The 22,182-nt window shown below is 48.6% G+C and overlaps 1 protein-coding gene and 1 pseudogene across 1 annotated transcript; one reads left to right on the top strand and one right to left on the bottom strand.

The window, feature by feature from the left end:
* The first annotated feature begins 743 nt into the window (after positions 1 to 743).
* Positions 744 to 8,893, top strand: LOC132249056 (NADH-ubiquinone oxidoreductase chain 5-like; annotated as a pseudogene).
* A 3,045-nt stretch (positions 8,894 to 11,938) lies between these two features.
* Positions 11,939 to 15,358, bottom strand: LOC106737464 (lymphocyte antigen 6 family member L). Its single transcript, XM_014600744.3, has 3 exons — positions 15,289 to 15,358; positions 13,846 to 13,965; positions 11,939 to 13,334 (listed from the first exon to the last, which is right to left on the bottom strand). Exons 1-3 carry the CDS (start codon positions 15,338 to 15,340, stop codon positions 13,177 to 13,179), a joined length of 330 nt encoding a protein of 109 aa, XP_014456230.1. The 5' UTR covers positions 15,341 to 15,358; the 3' UTR covers positions 11,939 to 13,176.
* Positions 15,359 to 22,182: the final 6,824 nt, after the last annotated feature.

Below are 22,182 nucleotides of genomic sequence, written 5' to 3'. Positions count from 1 at the left end.
AAGGAAGAGGGTGTAGACAGGACAAAGCAAAATCAGCCCCATCGGTTGCTGTCCTTCCCTGGATCAAAGAAATGCATCTTTGGGAATCGGCGTGAGCGATGTACACATCTCTCCCTCCCACTCGAACACATGTGTGCTCACACATGGTCTATCCATCATGATGGGCCCTGCAAGGGCCAGGTGCTGCCCGGGTGCCCACAAGGCATCTGCTGCTCCTAGGATGAAAGGCTGCATTTCATGCAGTCGGACGAGATCGCTGCCAGGCTCTCCAGCATCTCCAGCTGAGAGCTGGCCAGTAAAGCCTTCTCCCTCTCCTGCTGAAGAAGAGAGGTGTGATGAACCCAGATTCAGAAGCTGTAGCAGAAGAAGGAGCTCAGCCCTTCAACCCAGCCTATTACAGGGAGCTGAGATCTATTATCTGCTGATATCCCTTTCCGGTGCATGGGATTGCTCCCTCCTGAGTGCAGGACTTTGCACTTGTCCCTGTTGAACCTCCTGAGATTTCTTTTGGCCCAACCCTCCAGTTTGTTGACTTCTCTTTGAATCCCAGCCCTACCCTCCACCATGTCTTCTGCAGCATATTTCCTATCCATTCACCTTCAGCTAACAAGTCCTGTCTGAACCTGTCTATGTCCATGGTTCCCTCGTATTTATTTTTCAACCAACTGGATGACAGGGACTGTCTACATGTCTGTACAGGACTGGCTGTATATTTGTACAGCTCCTAGCACACTGTCTCGTTGATGCCTCTCTTCAAGAACAACAGTCGCTTGGGTCCTGGAAGGCAGGCGTTTGAGATTCTGGGCCGCCTTGCTAGAAATGCGGTGTGGCCAACGCCCTTGACTTCACCATCCATCGTGCAATGGTGAGCGGTCTTCTTCAAGCCCCAGCTGCCAGAGTCAGGTGACGGTGGGGTTCAGAAATCACTGAGAGCCAAGCACCGGCGCTTGATGAGTCTGGGTTTTAAGATCAGCTTTGTGCAATATGAGCTTCAACACACCGCGTCGGCTCTATTGCATTCTTGGGAGTCTGGAGAAGTCCTCCACGACTTCCTCTCCCAGCCAAACATCTTGCTAACAACTGGCCATCGACACAAAGTGAACACTGTCTAGAAACCAACAGGGTTCAATTAGCCCCTGAATTGCCCCACAATCTTGTCCAGATTGATGAGTCCCCTCTGATATATCAGCACCAGCATCATTAGGCGGTAACAAGGCCGTTCGTTCTGGTGATAGCACGTCCTGGGACTCAGCCCTCCTGCCCTGCCATCGCTGGTGCCTGTAGGTGAGGTTTTTGGGGCAAAACAACCCATTCTGTCTCTCTTATCTTCTTCCCTCCTGGTCTTTTGGAGGAGGTCTTGTCCTCCATAATCTCTAGGGATGCATGCCATGTGTCCAAGCTGCTTATGATACCACTGCTGTTTGCAGCCATTGCTTCCCATGGGAGATCGACACCGAATCAGGATGGTTTACATAGGGATGCTCCTGTCTTGAGCAGGTGATTGGACTAAATGTGACCCCCTGCGGTCCCTGCCAGCCCTGTTCTTCTGTGATTTTATCATCATTTTCACGAAGGAATGACAGCTTCTGGACCCCAAGCCATATCATATGCAGTGTTGCATTTTGCCTTGTCTTTCTCCATATATATCTACCAATCTGCAGTGATTTTAACATTGCTGTGTAACACAGCCGTGATGATGAGACAATTTTTGCTTTAAAAAAAACACATGAATTTTCTAGCATTAAAATATCACAGAAAAGCTGAAAAAAGTGACCTTGAAGTCTTAAACAGAATACAAAGGAAACATTTAACCTCTCTTATTTTGAAATCTTGTGCTTTTTGAAGTCAGTCCATGACATTTTGTTTGGATGCTTGGCTTCTGTAGTATGAATGGGGTTGGATACATGGAAAACTTTCCTTGGAGAAGAAACGGGGTAGGTGAAATGCTGGGTGAAGGGGAAGAGTTAGGTTTATCCTGGGAAGCCTGATATAATCTTTCAATAGGCTATGATGAGTTTCATCCCAAACCTCTTCCGCCTTCACCATTGCAATGTTTGCCCTAATTTTTGAGCACGAGCTGGCCTAATGATTGCCCTCTACTTAGCTGTATTTCCATGTGCCGTGCTAAGACTGGAAAAACTAAACTTGATGCTTGCGTGGGGAAATGGATATTTTTCCTAACAGGGGCTGGGTGTTTCCCACCCCCCACCTCCACCCCTGCCTTATATAAATATCTGGATCCACTGTTGAAAACCTTGTTTCAGATGGGAGAGGGAGGCTCTCATGGTCCCTTGGAGCAGCAATGTTGACATCCAGAAACTTGTCACACCTAGTATAATAGATATGTTGAGCGCGGAGCAACAGCATGAGCAAAGAGCTCTGGAGGATAGGGTGGGGACAAAACAAATGCACATAAAAAGTGGATGTCAGCTTGACTTGGTTACCAAGGACTCTGTTAATAGCTAATGTGCAAGCCCCCTGGGCATTAAGGTGGTGCTGGGATGGAAACATCCCAGCCTTCTCAAACAATCCCAGATGGGTGTTTTCAGCAAGCAGGAGGCATTAAGGAAGATGGGACTGATGGGATTTGGCATTGCACAGTGGTTATTGTCTGGGACCGGCCATAAGAAGGTGCCCAGGAAATGCAAGGCTCTATTTCAGGTATCCCCAGCTGGTCTTTAAAGGAGCCCACCCACGACGAAAGGACCTGCAATCCTTTTATTTGCTTTCTGCTATTGCTCATGGATGTGCATTTTGTTTCCCAAAACCTGAAGCCTGCAGCACGTATTTATGCAACGAGCTGAATGAATATAGCCTATTTATGCTATATGCTGAATTTTACAGCTTGAAGCCAACAGTGCGAGGAACGGACCTGGGGTTGAAATATAGCCCTGCAAATTTGCTGTGCCAGTGCCAGCAACTGAATGAATGCTACAGCTTCTCTGCTCCTGTCTCTGAACTCATCAGTGATGACTTATAGCCTCCTGGCCTACATCTGACTTCAGAAATATTTAGGCCTAGGTCCAGGTCAAGGTTTGACCCTTTCTGAAGCCCAACAAGACTGAAGCAAGGTTGAGCCATGTTGGAGATGACCATGTCTTCAACGGGGTCCCAATGGGAGCTGGTCCGTGAAGGCTTGAAGTGAAAGGGGATCCTTCACAACTACATGGACATTGAAGGGAGTGTGTCTAAGCAATGGGAGGCCCTGAAATTTATTCCAGGTCTAAGGCAGCCGGACTGTGGTGTCCCATCGCTCGCCACAGTTGTATGTGCAGTGCAGATAGATCTGTCGTAGGTTATTTGCAGATGGGTTTCATTAGTTCATTATCAGGAGGTGGAGAGAGTCCCCTCTTCAATGGTTAGAGCAGCCCACAAGGTTGTCCATCCTTTCCTAGGATTAAGCCCGAGGGAAAAGTTCTCCCTTTCCTTGGTATAAAGAAGACACTTAGCACAATAATTTCTCAGGTGAGCCCTTTCTTTCTGTTCCATTTCTAATGTTGTGACCTTCCACTGCTGTTCCAGTCGCTTATACCTTCCTAGTTTGGGTCCACATTGGGGCAGCAAAAAGGGGTTAACTCATAGACCTCAGCCTGCTGTACTCCCGAGAGCCCTGAGGGTGACCACCCATTTCTAACTGGGCAGGATGGTCCTGAATGGGAACATCAAGTCCCGGTCCAGCAGTCCCAGCTGTACGACTCCAGGACAGCATTTATCCCAGCTTCGCAGCGACGTTCAGGGATCGGGAAATGGTGGATTTCCCCGTACAGATGGGCAGTGCTTCAGCCTGCAAGGGGCTGCTTGGGGCTGTCAGGAGTGGGGCACAAAGGGTGCCACATGCATGTGCGTGCCTCCACATATGCACATGGCTGGAAATACAGCCAGGCAGTGTGGAGAGCAGCTCCCTGCAGGTAAGTCTATGCAGGGGAAGGGGGACAGATCAAGGACCCCGAGGTGAGGGAGGGAGTGGGGCAGGGGTTGAGGGTGCTGCCCAGCCTGGTTGGTGCATGGGGCCAGGGCGTGGAGTGGGACAAAACCACAGGTTGCTGGTCCAGGAGGTGCAGGGCATGGGGGCAGCTCCCCACCACAGCGTGCACTGCTGGAGATGGCATGAGGGGCACATGCCCCCCCAGATTTGTGCACAGTCACGCTAAGAGCCACTGAGCACAGTGTTGGCCAGCTGGAAAGCCTCATGGCTCTCCCACTGATCCCTCCTGAACACCCACATTGCTTGGAGGCATAACATACTCTTGATGACAACCAGGTTACCCATATGTTGACCACCATAGCCTCTTCTACTCCCCTTTCCACCTGCAGTCTCTTGTGGTTGACAGCTCTTGGCAACAGAGACTTTCTTTCTGTTGGGTTTGGCCAGCACCTAGCGCTGCAATGTTTTCATCCTTAGCCATGTTCATAGAAACTCCAACAATGCAAACAAGTGATAACTTAGGAGACACCTTTCCATGTCTTTCAGCCCTCATATATCTGCATGATAGCAAGGCACAGCCCTTGCCCCAATGCCAGGAGGACAAGTGTATTATAAGGGGGGAGTTGAAGGAAGGAAAGTGTAGTTACTGGGACCCCAGGATGTTTCTAAGTGCAGTGTAGACCCTGCCTGGTCTCTGGGCCAGGTGTGGGCTGGATCAGCAGAGCTTGATGGTTTGCAGCCATTGCTTCCCATGGTAGATCTACACTGAATCAGGATGGTTTACATAGGGATGCTTCTGTCTTGAGCAGGGGGTTGGACCAGATGTGACCTCCTCGAGTCCCTGCCCACCTCTTGCTGAGCCAAGGTTTGGCCATTGCAGTTTGTGTTTCTACAAGCTGGGGGTAGGTGAGGGATCTGGAGGGCTGCCGGCTGCTGCACGGGCTCGCCGCACGCTCTGCTGTGCCTTCTTTGCAGGGCCTGGCCCATGGCCAGAATCCCCCATGGTGGCTGTAGGATCTTCCAGGATGCTTGGCACATTGTCAGCCCGTTCAACCCAAAGCCAATCTTGCCCTTGCTGCGAAATGGCACCAAACGGCAGCAGGAGGTTGCTATGCCCACTGGGCTTTGGGTAATGTCTTCTCCTAATCCACCCAGCCAAGTGTGGTCTCTCCTGGCCCTTCTACACATGCACTTCAATGCACATTAGCCTATTTTAATGCACATTAAAGCTATTCAGTTAATGTGCTTTTCAGTTAATGTGCACTAAAATAGGCTAATGCACTTTAAGCATCACTTCAAAACTGTGCTCTTTAGTTAATTCGCATTGACAGGCTAATGCACATTTATTTTCCTAGTTCCTCACAGTGGAGGTACTAGATTTAATGTGCATTAGCTAAAGCATGTTAATGCATGTGTAGATGCTTTCTCTATGTCAACACTTCCTGGCTAGCGCAGTATCATGAGTAGATGTCCGTCAGGAAGGCGTTTTCAAGGAGGGGAAGGTGCTTGTTCTTCAGCAGAAGCACAAATGGATCTAACAGCCCCTTTGGGGCTTCCTGCGGTGCTCTGCTGACTTCAGGCTTACGTGGGAAAGCTTGTGCCCCTCCCTAAGTTTGGAAGCCATTTCCCTGCACGCGTCACTCTGGATGCTTTCTGCAAACTGGCCCGTTTCATCCATTAATGCAACGATCCTTAACCAGGGCACCATGGCACCCTGGGGTGCCTTGAGATCCTGTCAAGGATGCCACACAATGCTAGCAGCGTTAAGGGTACACCCACGATTCACGTGATAAACCCAGAGATTTCAAACAGTACATTGCATTAAAAAAACAGTGTGACTTATGGCAGTCTTCCTGAGTTCTTTGCAATGGAAAAATCGCTCTTCTGTTTTTCTGTTTCCCACTGCCTGGGAACACGTCACCTCCAGCTACACTTTATTCTGAGCCAAAAAAACCCCCAAAAAAGCCAAATGAAGCTTCTGGAATGAGTCAGACGTTTCCTTTGTGATCATTTTGGAGCAGAAAAGCCATGATTCACTTTCAAAAGGCTTTTCCTTCTGTCATTTTGGGGTGTTTTCATGCAAAACTGATCTTTCTACAAAGCTGAAATTGAAATGCAACCTGTGGGTTGGATGAAGGCGAATATTGTGATCGGCCTCAGAGAAAGTTTGAAACAGGGGGAAATCAAGTTGCAGCTGGGATGGTGATTTCAGGGTTTCCTGTGGATTCGGAAAGGATTTCCTTTTCAATGTTGAAAATTCCCCAAAGGGGAAAAAAAAGCTGTTTCCCAGCCAGATCTACAGTGCTTCACTGCTTCCTCCCTCCTGTGTCCCCATCTCCCATTCCCGAACACTGAAAGCGGGGAGGGCTGCTCAGCCTTCGAGTCATGCTCCAGCAGGTTGCTGCCACAATGGCAATCGGCAATTGGCTTTATTGATCGCTGCCAGGTCACCTCGCCTCGTCCTCTTTCCTGAGACCAGTCACACCAAGTCTGTCCCTGACCCGGCCCTTCTGGTTTGCAGCCTTGTAGAAGGCAAGGTAGATTTGCACCTTGGAGACTAACCAAAGTGTGTGTGTGAGCGTGTGAGTGTGACACAAGCTTTTGTGAGCTGCAGCTCATTTCACTGGATGCTGCAGGTCTACATACATAGGTATATGTGTGTGTGTATGTGTGTGTGTATATATATATATATATATATATATATATATATATATATATATATGTGTGTGTGTGTGTGTGTGTATATGTATGTATATATGTGAAGCCTTTAAAATGTATGTATGTATGTGTGCTTATATATGTATGTATGTATATGTGTATATATGTATGTATATGTGTGTATGCTTGTGTGTATGTGTACATATGTGTGTATGTGTATATACATATATATGTGAAGCCTTTAAAATGTATGTATATGTGTGTATATATGTATGTATGTATACATGTGTATATATGTATGTATATATGTGTGTGTATGCGTGTGTGTACGTGTACATGTGTGTATGTGTATGCAAGTATATATGTGAAGCCTTTAAAATGTATGTATAGATGTGTGTGTATATGTGTACGTGTACATGTGTGTATGTGTATGCACGTATATATGTGAAGCCTTTAAAATGTATGTATATATGTGTGTGTATACATATGTATGTATGTATATACGTGTGTATGCGTGTGTGTATGTGTACATATGTGTGTATGTGTATGTACGTATATATGTGAAGCCTTTAAAATGTATGTATATATGTGTGTGTATGCGTGTGTGTATGTGTACATATTGTGTATGTGTATGTACGTATATATGTGAAGCCTTTAAAATGTATGTATATATGTGTGTGTATGTATATGTATGTATGTGTGTGTGTACATGTGTGTGTGCAAACATGTATGTATAAGGCATGCATGCACGCACATGCACACACACATGCATCTCTCTGCAGTCTTGCCCAGGCCTGGTCCCACTGTTTGTGGACAGTCTGTTGGCCCACGCAGGGTCCATCCTATGCCTACACAGACTCCCAAACGGGCTGTGGCCTGTGCAGCACCTTGCACCTCTTCTCCAAAACCCGAGATGAGCCATGGCCAAGATGCAAGCTCGGGGATGCTCAGATTCAAGCTCCATGCTAGGCTTAGCCAACACAAGCCCAAAGTAACCACCCCAGCTGCAGGCTATGGATCTCCCCTCATTGCTGTGCCTGATCTTCAGCGATGCGGAGCAGTTGCTGTTCCCATGGAAAGCCAGGAAAACATCTGGGCAACCCCCATTTTTGAAACAGTGGCTAAAGTAGAAAGGAGTTTCTCCGCCCTGCCTCACCCATCCACAGCGCACACAGCCTGGGCAAGATGACCACAAATCTGCAGCATGACCTTCCCCCCGACGGGAGCAGGGGGAGACTCTGGGGCACCTCCTTGCCAGCTTGCATTGGGAAGAGGTAGCGGGCAGGGGGAAGCAGTGCAATGTGTTTGTTCCTCACAGGACAGTCACGACCTTCATGATTTATACTGTGATCTGCAGTTTGAACCCGCTGCAGTCAACCAGAAGACCGCTCTTCCTGCCAGATGCGGTGTCAGCGAGGCGCTAGGGTAATTCCCAGACCAGCGGTCTCTTTCCCATCCTGGCGATCCACTTGCTGCGAGTTCCCAGAGGTCAGATCTTACTCAAGAACAGCCGCAGTGGAAGCCACAAGGCTTTGAATTACACCCAGAGAGTAAAATCCACCCCTCCCACGTGCAAATCCATCTGCACTCGGGTGTGCCTGTGAGTAGAGTAAAGGAAAGCAAAATGCAAACTACGGTTTTAATAGTCTCTCACAATCTCTTCTTCCATCCTGTGGGTACCAGCTTTTCACCCGATGGAAGTAGCCAAGCACCCTGCATGCCTCGAAACGAATGCACCCACGTGCAGAAACCCAGCAAGAGGTAGATGCGACTCCCCAGCCTCACCGAAATGCAGCATGGATGGGGAACCGGCAACCGAGATGTGCCCGAGAGCACAGCCACACTCAGCCCAGCTCTCCTGGGACCTAGGCTTGAATCCTCTTTCATGCCAGTTGAAACACAGACCTTATGGGCTTCTCTATGGCCATCGCCACTCGACACAGACAGCACGTGTGGATGTCCTGAAGCTGGTTACAGGTCTTTGATGTCATGAGCTCAGCTCTGGCCCCTTGTGTGAAGTAGAGCAGCCTAGAGACTGCTCTGATTTATGGCTTGCTATGGCCTGTCTGAGATCCATCCCCGTAGGGTGAGGAGCTACAGCTGCCTTTTCTTGACCCAGCACATCCCCTCTGCTACATAGAGAGAGGCAGTTAGTGGAAGTGGTCCCTATGCTGGCTTTGCATCCGCTGTGCTCTCCCTAGGCTGGCTAGTTACTGCCTGGTTGTGGAGCTGGCATTTTTACATCGGATTAAAACATTTGCTCTATATGATGCTGATGATGGAATAAAAGAAACCTCTCTGCAGCAATGAAGCAGACCCGGTGTGCCCATACCACTGTGCAGAGCTGGACACGACTGATAGATCAGCCCCATCGGCTCTGGGATACGTGCAGTGCAGCATCATTTACTATCTGTCATACAAGTGAGAGTCCACAGGATTTTTCACAGAGATGAACAGCACTAGGGTGCAAGTGGCCATGTCTGTACTGATATTTAGGAGCCACCTAAGGGGCATCCTCACCCTGAGTGGCATCTCTCTTACTATCAGCCTGTCCTCTCCTTGTCTCTCCCGCTGTGCTTATTTTTGCTTGTGGGCAGTAGGGACAGAAAATCGGGTCCAGAAGGGCCTAAAAGCAGGAACAAGACGTTGTCGAAGGACTGCTAGCAGCTCAAACTCAGGCGTTGCGCTTCAACAGGGCATCCAGGGCCAGGGTGGACTGTTGCTAGAAATCAAGCTTATACTAGAGATCAAGCTTTCCAGTATAAACAGCAGATTTGGATTCGAGAGCAGTCCTAATATCCATCCCTGACATGCATTCAGTGTGCAAACACTGGGTAGTGAACAAATTAAAGCAGGAGGCATTACCCATCTCAGGTGAGACAAATGCCTGCTTAGACAAGCGTGTGTTTTAAGGAGCACATAAAGCAAGGTTGTTCTGCATGGCAGGAGCTGCAGAGAAAAAGTTTCTCATGCCAAGAACAGCACAACTGAGAGAAAGGACAGAGCAAGGGAAGGGGAAAGAGCAGAGGGGGGAGCAGGCTGATGACAGAGGGAGCAAATCTCTGAAGATTTCTGTGCTACAGATGCAAAACCCATCTTTGGGAGAAGGCAAAGAAACCAGCTATAACCCAACGTCCAAAGAAACAGGATGCACACAACTCTGGTCCCTTCCTGGTTTCTCTTGTTTACCAGGGACCTCCTCTCCTGGGCCAGCTCCCTACCCAGAGACATCCAGCGCCTGCCTAGCACATTGCAGCTCAACCCAGGCCAGAGGGATTTACAGGCAAGGTGGCAATTTTCTGAACAAGGTCCCCCATGAATGAGGCCTGGACGGGCTTGTTCAAGAAGGAAAATAACATGCTCCCCTGATGGGAGAAGCCAGCACCGGGTACAGGCTGGAGATCAGACAGCGTGCATTTTTGGGGAGGCCGTGGAGAGACGAGATGGGAATTGCTAAGTCAGGGGCTCTCAACCAGGGTGCTGGGGTACCCGGGGGTGCCCTGAGATCCTTTGAAGACAGCTGCAGAGAAATGAGTGAAAAACTCCTATATTTTGGGGGAGGGACAACCACAGTCTACTAATAAAAAATAGCATTTTCAGTGAAGCCCAAATGAAAGCAAAACCCCTCCCAAGAATGTCATTTGAGTTAAAAAAAACAAGTTTGACCAGCACCTGCTTCATTTTCTGTCCCCCCACCCCCATCTTAAAACTTGTTAGCATTAAATTAAATTCTGATTGGTTCCAGCCTCACCCCAAAACTGTCATTTGCAAGATGGAAATGTTTAACAAAATGTTTCTTCTCGGAAAATGCTGACATGATTCTGACATTTCCCCAAATTCCTATCCTCCCACACCTTTTTTTTTAACCTGAAATGAGTCCTTGATTCAACTTGAATTTGCAAATAGTTTTGTTCAAGCTGAAGCCACATTTTCGTTTTCTTTCTTTTTTTTTCTGATTCCTAAAGTGATAATTGGAAACATTTTCTCTGGCTGCCTATATGGAGACATGCAGCTTGGGAAACATGAGGCAGGGTCAAGATGGCAAGCAACAGAGGGAAACGAGCAGTGCAGATCAAAGAGGCAGGGAGCCACGGTAGCGCTGTGCTCAGGGAAAGCAGGGCTGTCCTCTAAGGGCATGTCTACACGTGAGTTTTAATGCACATTAGCCTATTATAATGTGCATTAAAGCATCACTAAAAACCAGGGGTGTTTATACATGTTGTCGGTGGGGGGAGGGGCACTTTAATTAGAGCTGCTCCGAAAGCCATTCTAATTAAAGCGCCTGGAGCGTCACATGTATCAGCATCCCTGCAGCAAAAAATGGCAGCAGGGGCATTTTAACTAAAGCTTGTCAAATGAGCTTTATTTAAAGTCCCCCACCAGCATTTTTCAGAGCGGGGGTGCTGATACACGTGACGCTGGAGTTTGCTGGAGTGTGGTAATTATCACTTTCCCACAGACTCGAATAATCATGTCTACTCTGACGTGCTCCAATTACAGCATGCCAGAGCAGCCTCTCTGCATGTGTATAAGTGCTATTTAGTTAATGCACATTGAAATAGGCTAATGCAAATTAAGCATCACCTAAAATCTGTGCCATTTAGCTAATGCACATTAAGACAGGCTAATGCACATTTTCCCAGTATAGTAAAATCCAGGATTTTACTAACCAGAATACTCTATTAGCTGGAATTTCAGTGGCAGGACACACATGGCACCGCGCCCCACCACTTTGCTACCTGCTATGGCGCTTTCTTCCCTGGCTGCATGCGCAATCCTTCCCCCTGCTGCAGCAGCCTGTGGCTGGGCTGCCCTGGTGTTTGGAGGGTGGGGGTGATGCACAGCTGGACGTGGGGTGGGGGGACCCAACCCTGGCACCAGCACCTCCCGCCCTGCCCCTGGCACCTCCCAAGCCACCTGGGGTCAGAGCTGGGAGCCCCATGCCCCCAGACAGTGGCTCCAGCCCCACGGGCCTGTGTGGAACAGCTGGGGCAGTGCCCACTGCAGGGAGCAGGACCAGGCTTTCCCACCTGCTCCCCGCCAGCAGGGCTCATAGCTGCCAGGGTCCAGGGCAGGGCCGGAGGTGGAGCCACTGGAGTGCAGCTGGGACCTACCTTCCCCAGGAGCAATTTCCGTGGCCCCTCCTGCCCTGCCTGGGGTCAGAGCCCAGAGCCCCATTCCCCTGGGCAGCAGCTCCAGACACCACCGACCCGTGCACCCGCCACCACCTGCAGCCACCCCAATCCTTCCTCCCCTTCACCCCACTTCACGTCCAGTTGGAAACCCGGTCCCTCAGGTAACTGGTATTTTTAAATTTCCCACACCCCCCATTCCCCACTCATGCTAGATAACAGGGATTTTTCTGTACCTCACAATGGAGGTACTAGATTTAATGCACATTAACTAAAGCATGTAAATGCATGTGTAGACATGCCCTGAGATGTTTTACCTCTCAGAAACTGCATTGAAAGTGTGAAGCTGCCTGGTCCACCAAGCAGAAGTTGGGATGGAGCTGGACAATTCCCAGTGGTGGCAGATGACAGAACAAGGCATAATGGGCTCAAATTGTGGACTCTCTATCCTTGGAGGTTTTGAAGACCTGGGTAGACAAAGCCTTGGCTGGGATGATGTAGTTGGGGCTGGTCCTGCTTGGAGCAGAGGGTTGGAGTAGATGTGATGTCCAGAGGTCCCTTCTACTCTCATTTTCTATTATTTGATACAGAAAGGCTTTGAGAAGCACCATGATCTTAAGATACTTCATTATAGATAAAGCTAAGCATGAGGTTTGCTGCGAGGGAATAGGAGTTTGGCATGAAGAAGGGAGCATCTCTGGCAGTCTAGGCTGGATCTGCCCTTCCCCAGCAAAGGATTACAAAGGGCCAGGGAGAACCTTGTGGTTTTATCTATGAATTTTGCTCTCTCTAGATCACTCTCAATCTCAGGAACCCACTGGATATAGAAACCCACGTCAAAACAGTCTCCACCCCGGCCACACCAGGATGGAAAGCGCTTTTCCTTGGAAAGGGGAGATGTGAGGATTGTGTGTCTTAGGTGGAATTGGAAAGACCTGAGAGTGTCTGATGGGTGTGTATGGTTGTGAGGACATCCTGAGCATCTTCTTATCCTCCTGAAGGGCAGCTCCCTTTCTAGCATGACACTGGGAAGAGGTGTTTCCAGGAACTGACTAGCCATTTAGGCTTCAACATCCCCTGGTGAGCATACTCCCTAATATTGCAATAGTCCCTAAGGACTCCCATGAGAGGGTGCAGGATGGAGCCATGCTCTGCATAACACCAGCTAGAGGATGTCCTCTTGCTTTGCTGGGCTGCAAGGGGCAGGAGCTTTCAAGAGAGGCAAGACATTGCATCCACCCGGGGATGCACCTGATGACCGCACCCAAGTATGAAAAGAAGAGAAGAGATGTGTCTTCAGAGGCCCTGAAGCAAGAGCAGAGTGACACAGTGCATCCTTAATCCCAGGGCGTGGAGGACGTCGAGCTCTTCCTGGGGAAATCAGAGCAGGGTTTTGAGAGTTACCCCTGTCCTTTTCCTGCTGTGACGCCATCTGTCTCTGAGCCCAGCCCTCCTCCTGCCTCACTGCGGAGGTGATTTCGATGTCGGGATGGCAAAGAGGTTGCAGAGGGAAGACTTGCAGCAAGAAGTGGAGTAAGAGGCTATGCCCATGTGCACATTGGAGTCTGGGCAGTGAGGGGAGCATTTCTTGTTGATCTTCTTCCCCAGTTTCCAGCCAACTTAACCATGGGAGAGAGAAGAAAGAATGGTTATTTAGGGGTAAATCCCCATGCCCTCAGGTCCTGAATGGTCAAGGGGAGTCTCCAGTGGCACCAGCAGGTTCTGCAATGGGATAGAGACTTTGGAGATATTGGCCCATGGCACAAATACCAGTAGCCCCCTGTGAGGCGTTGCTGATGCTGGGTCCTGCTGGGCCCAGAGACTCTCGTGGCAGGTAGTCAATGTATCCCAGGATTGGGCCCTAATCGATTTTCTGAGGGCTATCTTGGGTGAGATGCTGCTCAGGTGACAGCAGTCACACCTGGATGGAGATCTCATCTCCAGGCTTCTCTGGGGGACAGTCGTAAGCCTTTGGGACCTGCCCCTGAATTTCAAGCCTTGCCAAGCTCGGGGTCTCGTCAACTGCTTCAGATCATCTCCGCCTTCCCAACAGGCTGTTCTCTGTGCCTGCCACTTCTCCTAACCCTTATAAAACCCCCTAAAGCCTGCACTGGGGACCCCGACACGTACCAACGTCTATAGCAGCTATGCTCGTCACACAGAAGGAGTCCTCATCCGTGCATTTTGTCAAGTTCAGACATTTCCAGTTGCTGGATTCCCATTCACAGGTGAAGCAATAGAGAGCATGAGCTAGGGAGTGAAGCAGGGTAGATGAATGTATGTAATGATTTAGTTCCTCTTACTGGTTCTCCACTGGGTTGGCCTCTTGCATAGCTGGAGTGGGACCCCCGAAGCCAGGGGAGTGTGCAGGTGCCGGACCGGTGCAAGGTAGAGGGGGGTGATGGTCTTACACCTGAACTCCCTCTTGCCTGAACAACCCACACATCACAACACTGCTCCTGTCTAAAACTGCCCACTGATGCTGCATAAGAGGTGGGGAAACTGTTCAAGTTAGCAAAATCAAATGAGAAAAGATGGTCCTGTGGTCCAGGACTGGCAAAGGAGACAGGAGGTGGACTGCAACGGTTGGAGAAAATCAACCCTTTGGGCGGGGGGCTGGACTCGATGATCTTCCAAGGTCCCTTCCAGCCCTAATGTCTATGAAATCTATGAAATCTATGAAACACCCCCTTTCTTTCACAGGTGGGGGGTAAAGATATTGTCCACACTCACTATTTACCAAATTAGCTGTTCCACAATCATTAGCAATAATTTATGCTTTTATGATGCTAGACAAGTCTCTAGGGGCCATTGTCCAAGCCCAGGGAAGTCAATGACGGTCTTTCTTTTGACTTCCATTGGCTTTGGGAACACATATAATCTCTCATCGTTGCTAAAGGAAAGGGTGCTTTGATCTCAGGCTAAACCACCAGTGAAGGCATCTTGGCTCTGAATCTGGGTTAGCAGCTTGAGTTTAAACTCAAGTACCCCAATTAGCTCAAACTTGATCTCTTAATCCGGGTTAAAAGCCAAGTCACCTTGCTTTCGGCGCTCTCGTACCCTGAGGTAGCTGACTTGAAGCAGCCAACCTGAGTCAAGAACAAGCCTTTCTCACCAGCGAAGACATTCCCTCTGTCTTCTCTTGGAAATTTACCCAGGTTACCAAGTCCAGGAGATAATATTTGGGGAAATGCATTCAGCTCAACCAAAAAAAAAAAACCCAACAAAAAAGACCCATTTATTCTACTGTTCACACCAGGATCCTTCACTGAAAGAACTAGCCTGTCCTTGAAAGTTTTCAAGAGCAGGTTGGACAGACACTAGGCTGGGAGGGTTTAATGAGGGATAATGCTGCTTTGAGCAAATTGCCGGATTAGATGACCTTGAGGGGCCTCTTCCAGCCCTACTTCCTTAAGATCCTCAAAGAAACCGAAAATGGGGTCAAACTGGCAGCTTCATTCCCTCTGGTATCTCCACTGCTATTGCTGTGATGGCCCCATCTGTTCCAGCTGTTACCCACCTGACTAGGCTGCCTTCCACATCTGGATTCCCTCTGCCCAAAGGATGACTCACCTTGCCCCATACACAGGGCAGCGGCCAGCAGTACCACCAGGATAGTCCTCATCCTCCCAGGTTGCTCTCAGCCGCCCAAAATGAGATCCTTCCCCTGGGTGATGGGTGATTTTATACGTCCCCTTGTATTTTGTTTTGGTGACTATGGAGACAGCAATGTGGAAGGCGGGGTCCTACTGGGGCTGAGGCACCGCATTTTTCTGGAGGTGTGCAATCTGTGTGGGAGGGGAGTTATCATCACAGCCTGTGTTGCCCTCGGGGGGATAGGATGGGTGCAATGCGGAGTGAAAGCTCCCAGCAGTTCCTTACAGCTGGTGCTTTGACACAGAATCGCAGAGAAGGATCGTCCCTATCCAAACCATTCCATACGACCATCCTCCAAACTCTACGTAAGACGACCCTCAACCCTGGTACAACAGAGACCAAAGCAGAGGAACCACTCCTGCTTCTCTACTACGTTGTCCACATACATGCAAGAGGTCCTGAGTACAGGGCCATGCCCCCAGGTACAGAGAAAAGCAAAAACAACCCCATAGTCCATACCAATTTGAGCATGGTATTCCTGACCACAAATATGGTGATCAGTCTGACTTTGAGTGGAGGGGCAAGACCCTCCATAACCTCCCAAGTCTTGCACCTCGTGCTTATATTGATGATGGCCAACACTGGATTGGCCTTTTGTGCAGCTGCATCACATTGCAGATTCATGTTGACTTTATGGGCTACCAAAACGTCCAAGTCCTTTTCCATAGAAGGACAAAAATACAAAATAAGGACACCAGGCAGGTGTCCTTATTTTGTTTTGTTTTTTATTATTATTATTCTTGCTAAGGTGTAGCAATTTGCATTTGTCCACATTGAACTTCATCCTGTTACCTCCTGCCCAACTTTCCAAGTTGTCAAGATCCTTCTGAATCGCTATCGTGTCCTCCTATGTGTGCACAGTCCTTCCTAGTTTTGTGTCATCCATGAACTTGTTCAAGAAGCTTTCTATGCCAGCATCCAAATCATTAATAAGTATGTTGAGCAGCTCCAGGCCCAGGACAGAGCTCTCTGGGACTTCACGCGAAACCTCATGCCATGCTGACATGGACTTGTTCATAATTTCCTTTTGCTTATGGCTATTGAGCCAGTTATCTATCCACTTTGTACTAGTTTTATCCAGCCCACATTTCTCCAATTTGTTTATGAGAAGGTCATTTGGGATGTTGTCAAAAGCCTTGCTGAAATCCAGATACACACTCTACACAGCATTTCCTTCCTCCACCCAAGTAGGTGCTTTGTCAAAGCTTTTACTTAGGTAACGTCTCTGGGATCAGGCCAGTCGCTTGATCCAGGCCTGCTTGGCCAGGCATGTATCTGCAGTCATTGAACCACAGACTCGTGGAGAAGTGGTGCTGGAGGGGACCTCCAGAGTTCACATCTAGTCCAATCCCTGCCTGAGGCAGCATCATCCCTCTCCAAACCATCCCAGACAAATCCATAATCTAACTTCTTGGCAAAACTATATAGTTAACTCTGACACAACACAAGATATCACACCCAAACCTGCAACCGGTAGAGCTGGGAACCATGGCAGTCAATGTCTTGCTTCTGCAAAAGGTTGTTAATATGCACTCAAGAGATCCCAGATGGTGGCTTTGCCTCCACTACACAGGAAGGCAACCCCCCATCTGCCCCCCCACAGTTGTACCAATCTGGCCAGGGAAAAAAAATTCCTTCCTGACCCCAAGTCTGGCATCAGTCTGACCCTGGGTGGAGGGGCAAGACCCTCTAGCTAGGAACCTCCAGCTTTAAGTCCCAGCAGGAGCATCATGGCCAGGGGGGATGCACCAGAAAGCTTCCTGGGTTGTGATCTTGTTCCAAGTCCGACGGCTTGGTCCTCCTTTAGAGATTCATGCCGATGTCTCCCTCAGAAACTCATGCAAATGGTCCAGATAGCATGCAGCAAACAGCGAACCCTGACTTTACTTGCTTAGGCTATTTCCTTTAGTGACATCAACATTATCAATACTAGCCAAGCTTGTTATCTAATATTTTGGCTCATAGGTCCTAAAAATACAACAGCACATCCTTGCACCTTGAGAAGATTTTCCTGTTATTTTCCCACCCCCAAAGTAATTACTGCCGAAAATGATCACATTATTATTTTATTGTCTGTTATTATGGTCTATTGTTCCACTGTTTTAAATGCGCCATGTTCCCTGGCATTTTACTGGGGTTAACTTTAGGCCACAATCACTGCCAATTTTGAGTCATCTCAAAAAGACTTCTGGGAGTTTGGTCAGCTTGACATGACCAGATACGATTTTTCTTGCAACACAGATAAAAATCAAGCATGAGAAAAATCACTGCCAGTGGTCCACTGAATCACTGCCTTCTAGAGAGGACTACAGCAGTGCCCTCTATACAAGCCAGATTTTGGCATGCCCCTATTGATCTACAGAGCCCTAAATGGTTGTGTCCTGTTGGCCTTACAGATTCATAGTGGCCGTCCTCAAGGAAGACAACCTCATTGCTAAGGCTTGGGTTTAGACAAGTGCTTCTAGGTGCTGCGGTAATAAAAATACCAGTAATAAATGAAGACAACTTCCACTAACTTCCTAGTGACTTGGAATAACCTTAACCCTTTTCCTAATCCTAATCCTCAGCCTTCAAGCTCTTCCAAGCAGGTAGCACCACTCTTGGGAGCATCTACACATGCACATTTATTGCACAGCAACCAAAATTACTGCGCAATACAGGTACATGTCTACATGCTCATACCCATATTGCACAGTAAATATGCTGACTTCTGCCAACTCGAGCGTAAATTTGATACTGGCATTATGCAGGTATCAAATTTACACCCGATTAGTTACTGCACAGTAACGCATGTGTAGACGTCTTACTGCGCAGTAACACTGTGCATGTGAACTGACTTGGGACTAACTTTAGTCCCAAGTCAGTTCACACTCAGTGTTAATGCACTTTAATGCCTGCATGTGTATACACTGGCCTATTCCTGCTTACTGTGCAGTAACACTGCGCAGTAACACTGCGTGTGAACTGACTTGGGATTAACTTTAGTCCCAAATCAGTCCACACTCAGTGTTAATGTGCTTTAATGCCTGCATGTGTATACACTGGCCTGTTCCTGCTTACTGTGCAGTAACACTGTGCATGTAAACTGATTTGGGATTAACTTTAGTCCCAAGTCAGTTCACACTCAGTGTTAGTGCACTTTAATGCCTGCATGTGTATACACTGGCCTATTCCTGCTTACTGCACAGTAACACTGAGTGTGAACTGACTTGGGATTAACTTTAGTCCCAAATCAGTCCACATTCAGTGTTAATGCGCTTTAATGCCTGCACTTGTAGACGCCAGCCTAGTCCCACTTACTGCACAGTGATTTACTGTGCAGTAAATTTAAGCCAGTGTAAGTGCATGTCTAGACACTCCCACTGAGTATTCAAACAGCTTCTAACACATGCGGGACCCCGAGCTCAGGTGAGCACTCTTGATTACACCATGATACAAAGAAATAACCACAGTCACAGATCTTTGCCTGCTGGAGGGAGCGAGTTCTCCGGAGAAGCCCCTTGACTCTGGTTTTTTCAACCCATCCATAGACTTGGTTACAACTCAGCCTCTCCAACCTCTTGCCTAAGGTCCACGTGAATCTTGAGGTGGAAGGAAAAGGCAGGGCAGGATGCTGATTTCGATACCAATGGAATTTCTTTTATTCCCTTGGGTGTGCATGCGCATGTACATGTGTATGTGTGGGTGCCGCTATCATGCCTCTGTAAAGAATAATATGCCCCTCCCTTGGGCACATTTTCAAAGTCTAAAAATATTCCTTGAATGATAAATTGTCCTAGATTTTGGGAAATGCAACTGGGGGTGGGAAACACAGTCACCAGCTCTTGTGATTTCCTGCAGTTCTTCTTATTCCTGGAATCATGTCATTGCCTGCAGGCTGAGCCTTGCATGAAGAGAAAGACCTTTTTCCACGGACCCCACTCATCTTTTCCCCAAACATTAGCTATGGAAAGTTGGGTCTTAGACAAGGAAACTGAACAATTTGATTAAAAGGAAAACTATCTTTTTAACTTCATTTTGCTTTCCCAAAACCAGGTGACTGTCTTATTGGAGGGTGCTATGTGAATAAATCTGGTAGTTATTGTCTCACCTTCGCATTGCAGAGAAAAGCCTGAGAACAGACTCCGAAATCAGCAGGCCAACGCAAAGAACCCAATGGCATCTTTTTTTTTTAATGATCTCATCATTTGGAGCCAATCGCATGTGCTTCGGGGTCTGACTCACGTCTTTCTTTATTTAAACCTTTAGGGCTGGTAGTTGTAAAATACCACCCATGCAATCTGCTCAGTATTTAAAGGCCACCCGTGTGTTTTTAATAGACCTGAGACACTTCTTGAGAAACAGCAGCTCTGTGTCTTCCACCAGCAGCGGTCGCCGCACATCTGGAGGACCCGCAGGGTGCACTCCAGTTGCTGGAGGGAAGCATTTGGAGGAGACCCCCTGCAATCAGTCTGGAACAATGAACTGAAGCACCTTCATGTCTAGCAGCTTTAAAACAGAGCCAAGAGAGTTTAACATGAATAAAGGACTCCCGTTATTAGCTGATGCATTATGCATCAAGCAGTTGCCCCCAGACATGACTCCTTTGATGTCAGAGGGGCAATAGGCAGGGTGATCCTGGTTTTTGTGGTTTCTTTGGGTGCCAGGTCTGATGCTGGTCTCTTGCTGAAGGCAGAAGGTCCACCCTATTGATGAGTTCAGGGGAAAGATAACCCTGCCCTCCCACCTCCTAGGAAGGGCAGCCAGTTGGGGTGTTTGTAGGTTTTGGCCTGAGTTTTTCCCCCTGGGAGGAGCCAATATTGTTTTCATAGGAAGGGACGAAGCAGACATGCCACCAGTTCAGGGAGGTTGCAAGCCCTTCTTGCCCTGCCCTCCTTAGGTGCTTTCTGCCCGGCTTCTCCTCTCCATTGCTGCAAGACCCGGTCTGGAGAAGGGAAGGGGGGGATGCTGCTACCACTGCTCACCCCAAGATAGGGGTGATGAACCCTGGCATGCAGGAGATGGAGGTGGGAGATACGCCAGCAACACTCACCGCAACAGGGGGAGAGCAAAACAGATGTGGGGCAGGGTAGATCTGGAGAAGGAGGCCTGGATAGATGGGAGGGCAGAGGAATGGGTACAAGTGGGGGGGGGGGGTGTTCTTGTGGAGGGATTGTACTCAATACATCAGGAGATACCAAGCCCCCCTCAAGCACGCAGTGGGGGAAAGGAGCTAGGTCTTCCCATAGCAAAAGATGGACCCAAACCACCCACACCGCATGTTTCGGGGGCCCATCTCGTGATAGCACAGATGCATCTGATTTGTAACCTCTAAGACTTCAGAGCTGGCAGGGCAACAAGCAGTGAAGCAACTCAACGGTGATTCAGGCCCTGTTCATGCCACCCTTTTCCAGGGAGCATGCACCGCGGAGGTGTGTCAGGGCGTGCTAACTCCTCGGCTTTCCCACCAGATGACGTTATGTAAGACTCCCTTGGGCTCCATTCCTTTAAAGGGCTTGACCCACCCAAGAAATGGGGGTGACCCAACCAGACGCATGATATCTTTGTCCACCTGCCATTACGCAGTTTGCAGGCGGCACCCAGACGTCGCCCGGTGTGCGCACAGCTGGAATATTGCTACACACAGCCCTTTGGGAAACAGCTGCTTTACCGCAGAGCCAGGGTAGCTCAGCAGCAATGCTCTCACCCTCAGGCTTAGCAGAGGAAAACAGGAGGAATTTGCAAGGCTATTCGGTATTAAGCTGCTCGTTCCTATTGCAATAACACCCACAGGCCCAGTGTGGATGAGGACTCATTGGGCTGCATCTGAGCATCGGCAGGCATAGCCCATGTGCAATCACGGTCGAAGGCAGTGATTTGCAACCGGGGTGCCTCCAGATCCTTTGAAGGGTGCAGAAGAAGATAAGCAGATGAACTAGGTAGATAAACACAGGCTCAGGCTTGTCCTTGCCTGAATTATCTCACGCAGGTGGTAGACTCTCCATCCTTGGAGGTTTGCAAGACCCAGGTAGACACAGCCTTGGGTGGGATGATGTAGTTGGGGCTGGTCCTGCTTGGAGCAGGGGGTTGGACTAGATGTGACCTCCTGAGCTCCCTTCATACCCTCATTGTCTATCATTCTGCAAAGGGATAATCATTGTAATATAAAAAATAATTTTTGAAATGGGGTGCCACTCAATTCACAAAAGTAATGGAGGGGGTTCCTCAAGTCCAGAAGTGGTTTGAGTCCAAAAAGTTTGAGACCCACTGATCTAAGGAGACAGGGAAAGAAGACCGCAAGAGTCAGACACAACAGACAAGTCAAGCCAAGCCGTTTGGGTGCTGGCAAGCATAATGCTCATTCAGGACCAGGAAAAGAAAGATTATGGCTTGTACACCCCAAACCAGAGGTGCCAAGTATGTGGGGGCCTGAGGGCCTGGCCATCCTCAGGAAGAAGGCTGTGGCTTGAAATGCATAAAACTTTCCACATATCCATCATTATAGCCCACCCCAGCAAAAATAAGTCAGTGCCAATGTCCCAAGCAATTATTTTTCATGTGTCGGTTTAATTTACCATATTGTGTTGCATACAACACACACCTCTTCCCCCCAAAAACAACCTCTGGAAATTGGGGAGCACCTTATACCTGAGAAACAGAGTAAGAGCCAATTTCTGCTAGATGGAGCCAAAAGTAGCATCTACACAGCCATCCACAGGGAGCACAGCAAAGAGCAGGTTCAGCTCCCGAGCCGCTGCAACTCAGTTACTACAAGGAAAAATCTCGTCTTCTTTATTCTGCTTTTTAAAACAAGGTGTGCATTACAGTCCA

Source organism: Alligator mississippiensis, chromosome 3, assembly GCF_030867095.1.
Source record: "Alligator mississippiensis isolate rAllMis1 chromosome 3, rAllMis1, whole genome shotgun sequence".
Classification (NCBI taxonomy): Eukaryota; Metazoa; Chordata; order Crocodylia; family Alligatoridae; genus Alligator; species Alligator mississippiensis.
Note: the sequence above shows the minus strand (reverse complement) of the source record. Positions and strands in the feature narration are given on the sequence as shown.

Excerpts from the sequence above, each read along its gene's own strand:
- LOC106737464 (XM_014600744.3), bottom strand. The coding sequence starts at position 15,340 with ATGAGGACTATCCTGGTGGTACTGCTGGCCGCTGCCCTGTGTATGGGG. Across the intron at positions 13,966-15,288 it reads TGCCCTGTGTATGGGGCAAG|CTCATGCTCTCTATTGCTTC; the intron begins GTGAGTCATCCT and ends TTCACTCCCTAG. Across the intron at positions 13,335-13,845 it reads CATAGCTGCTATAGACGTTG|TTGGCTGGAAACTGGGGAAG; the intron begins GTACGTGTCGGG and ends CCCATGGTTAAG.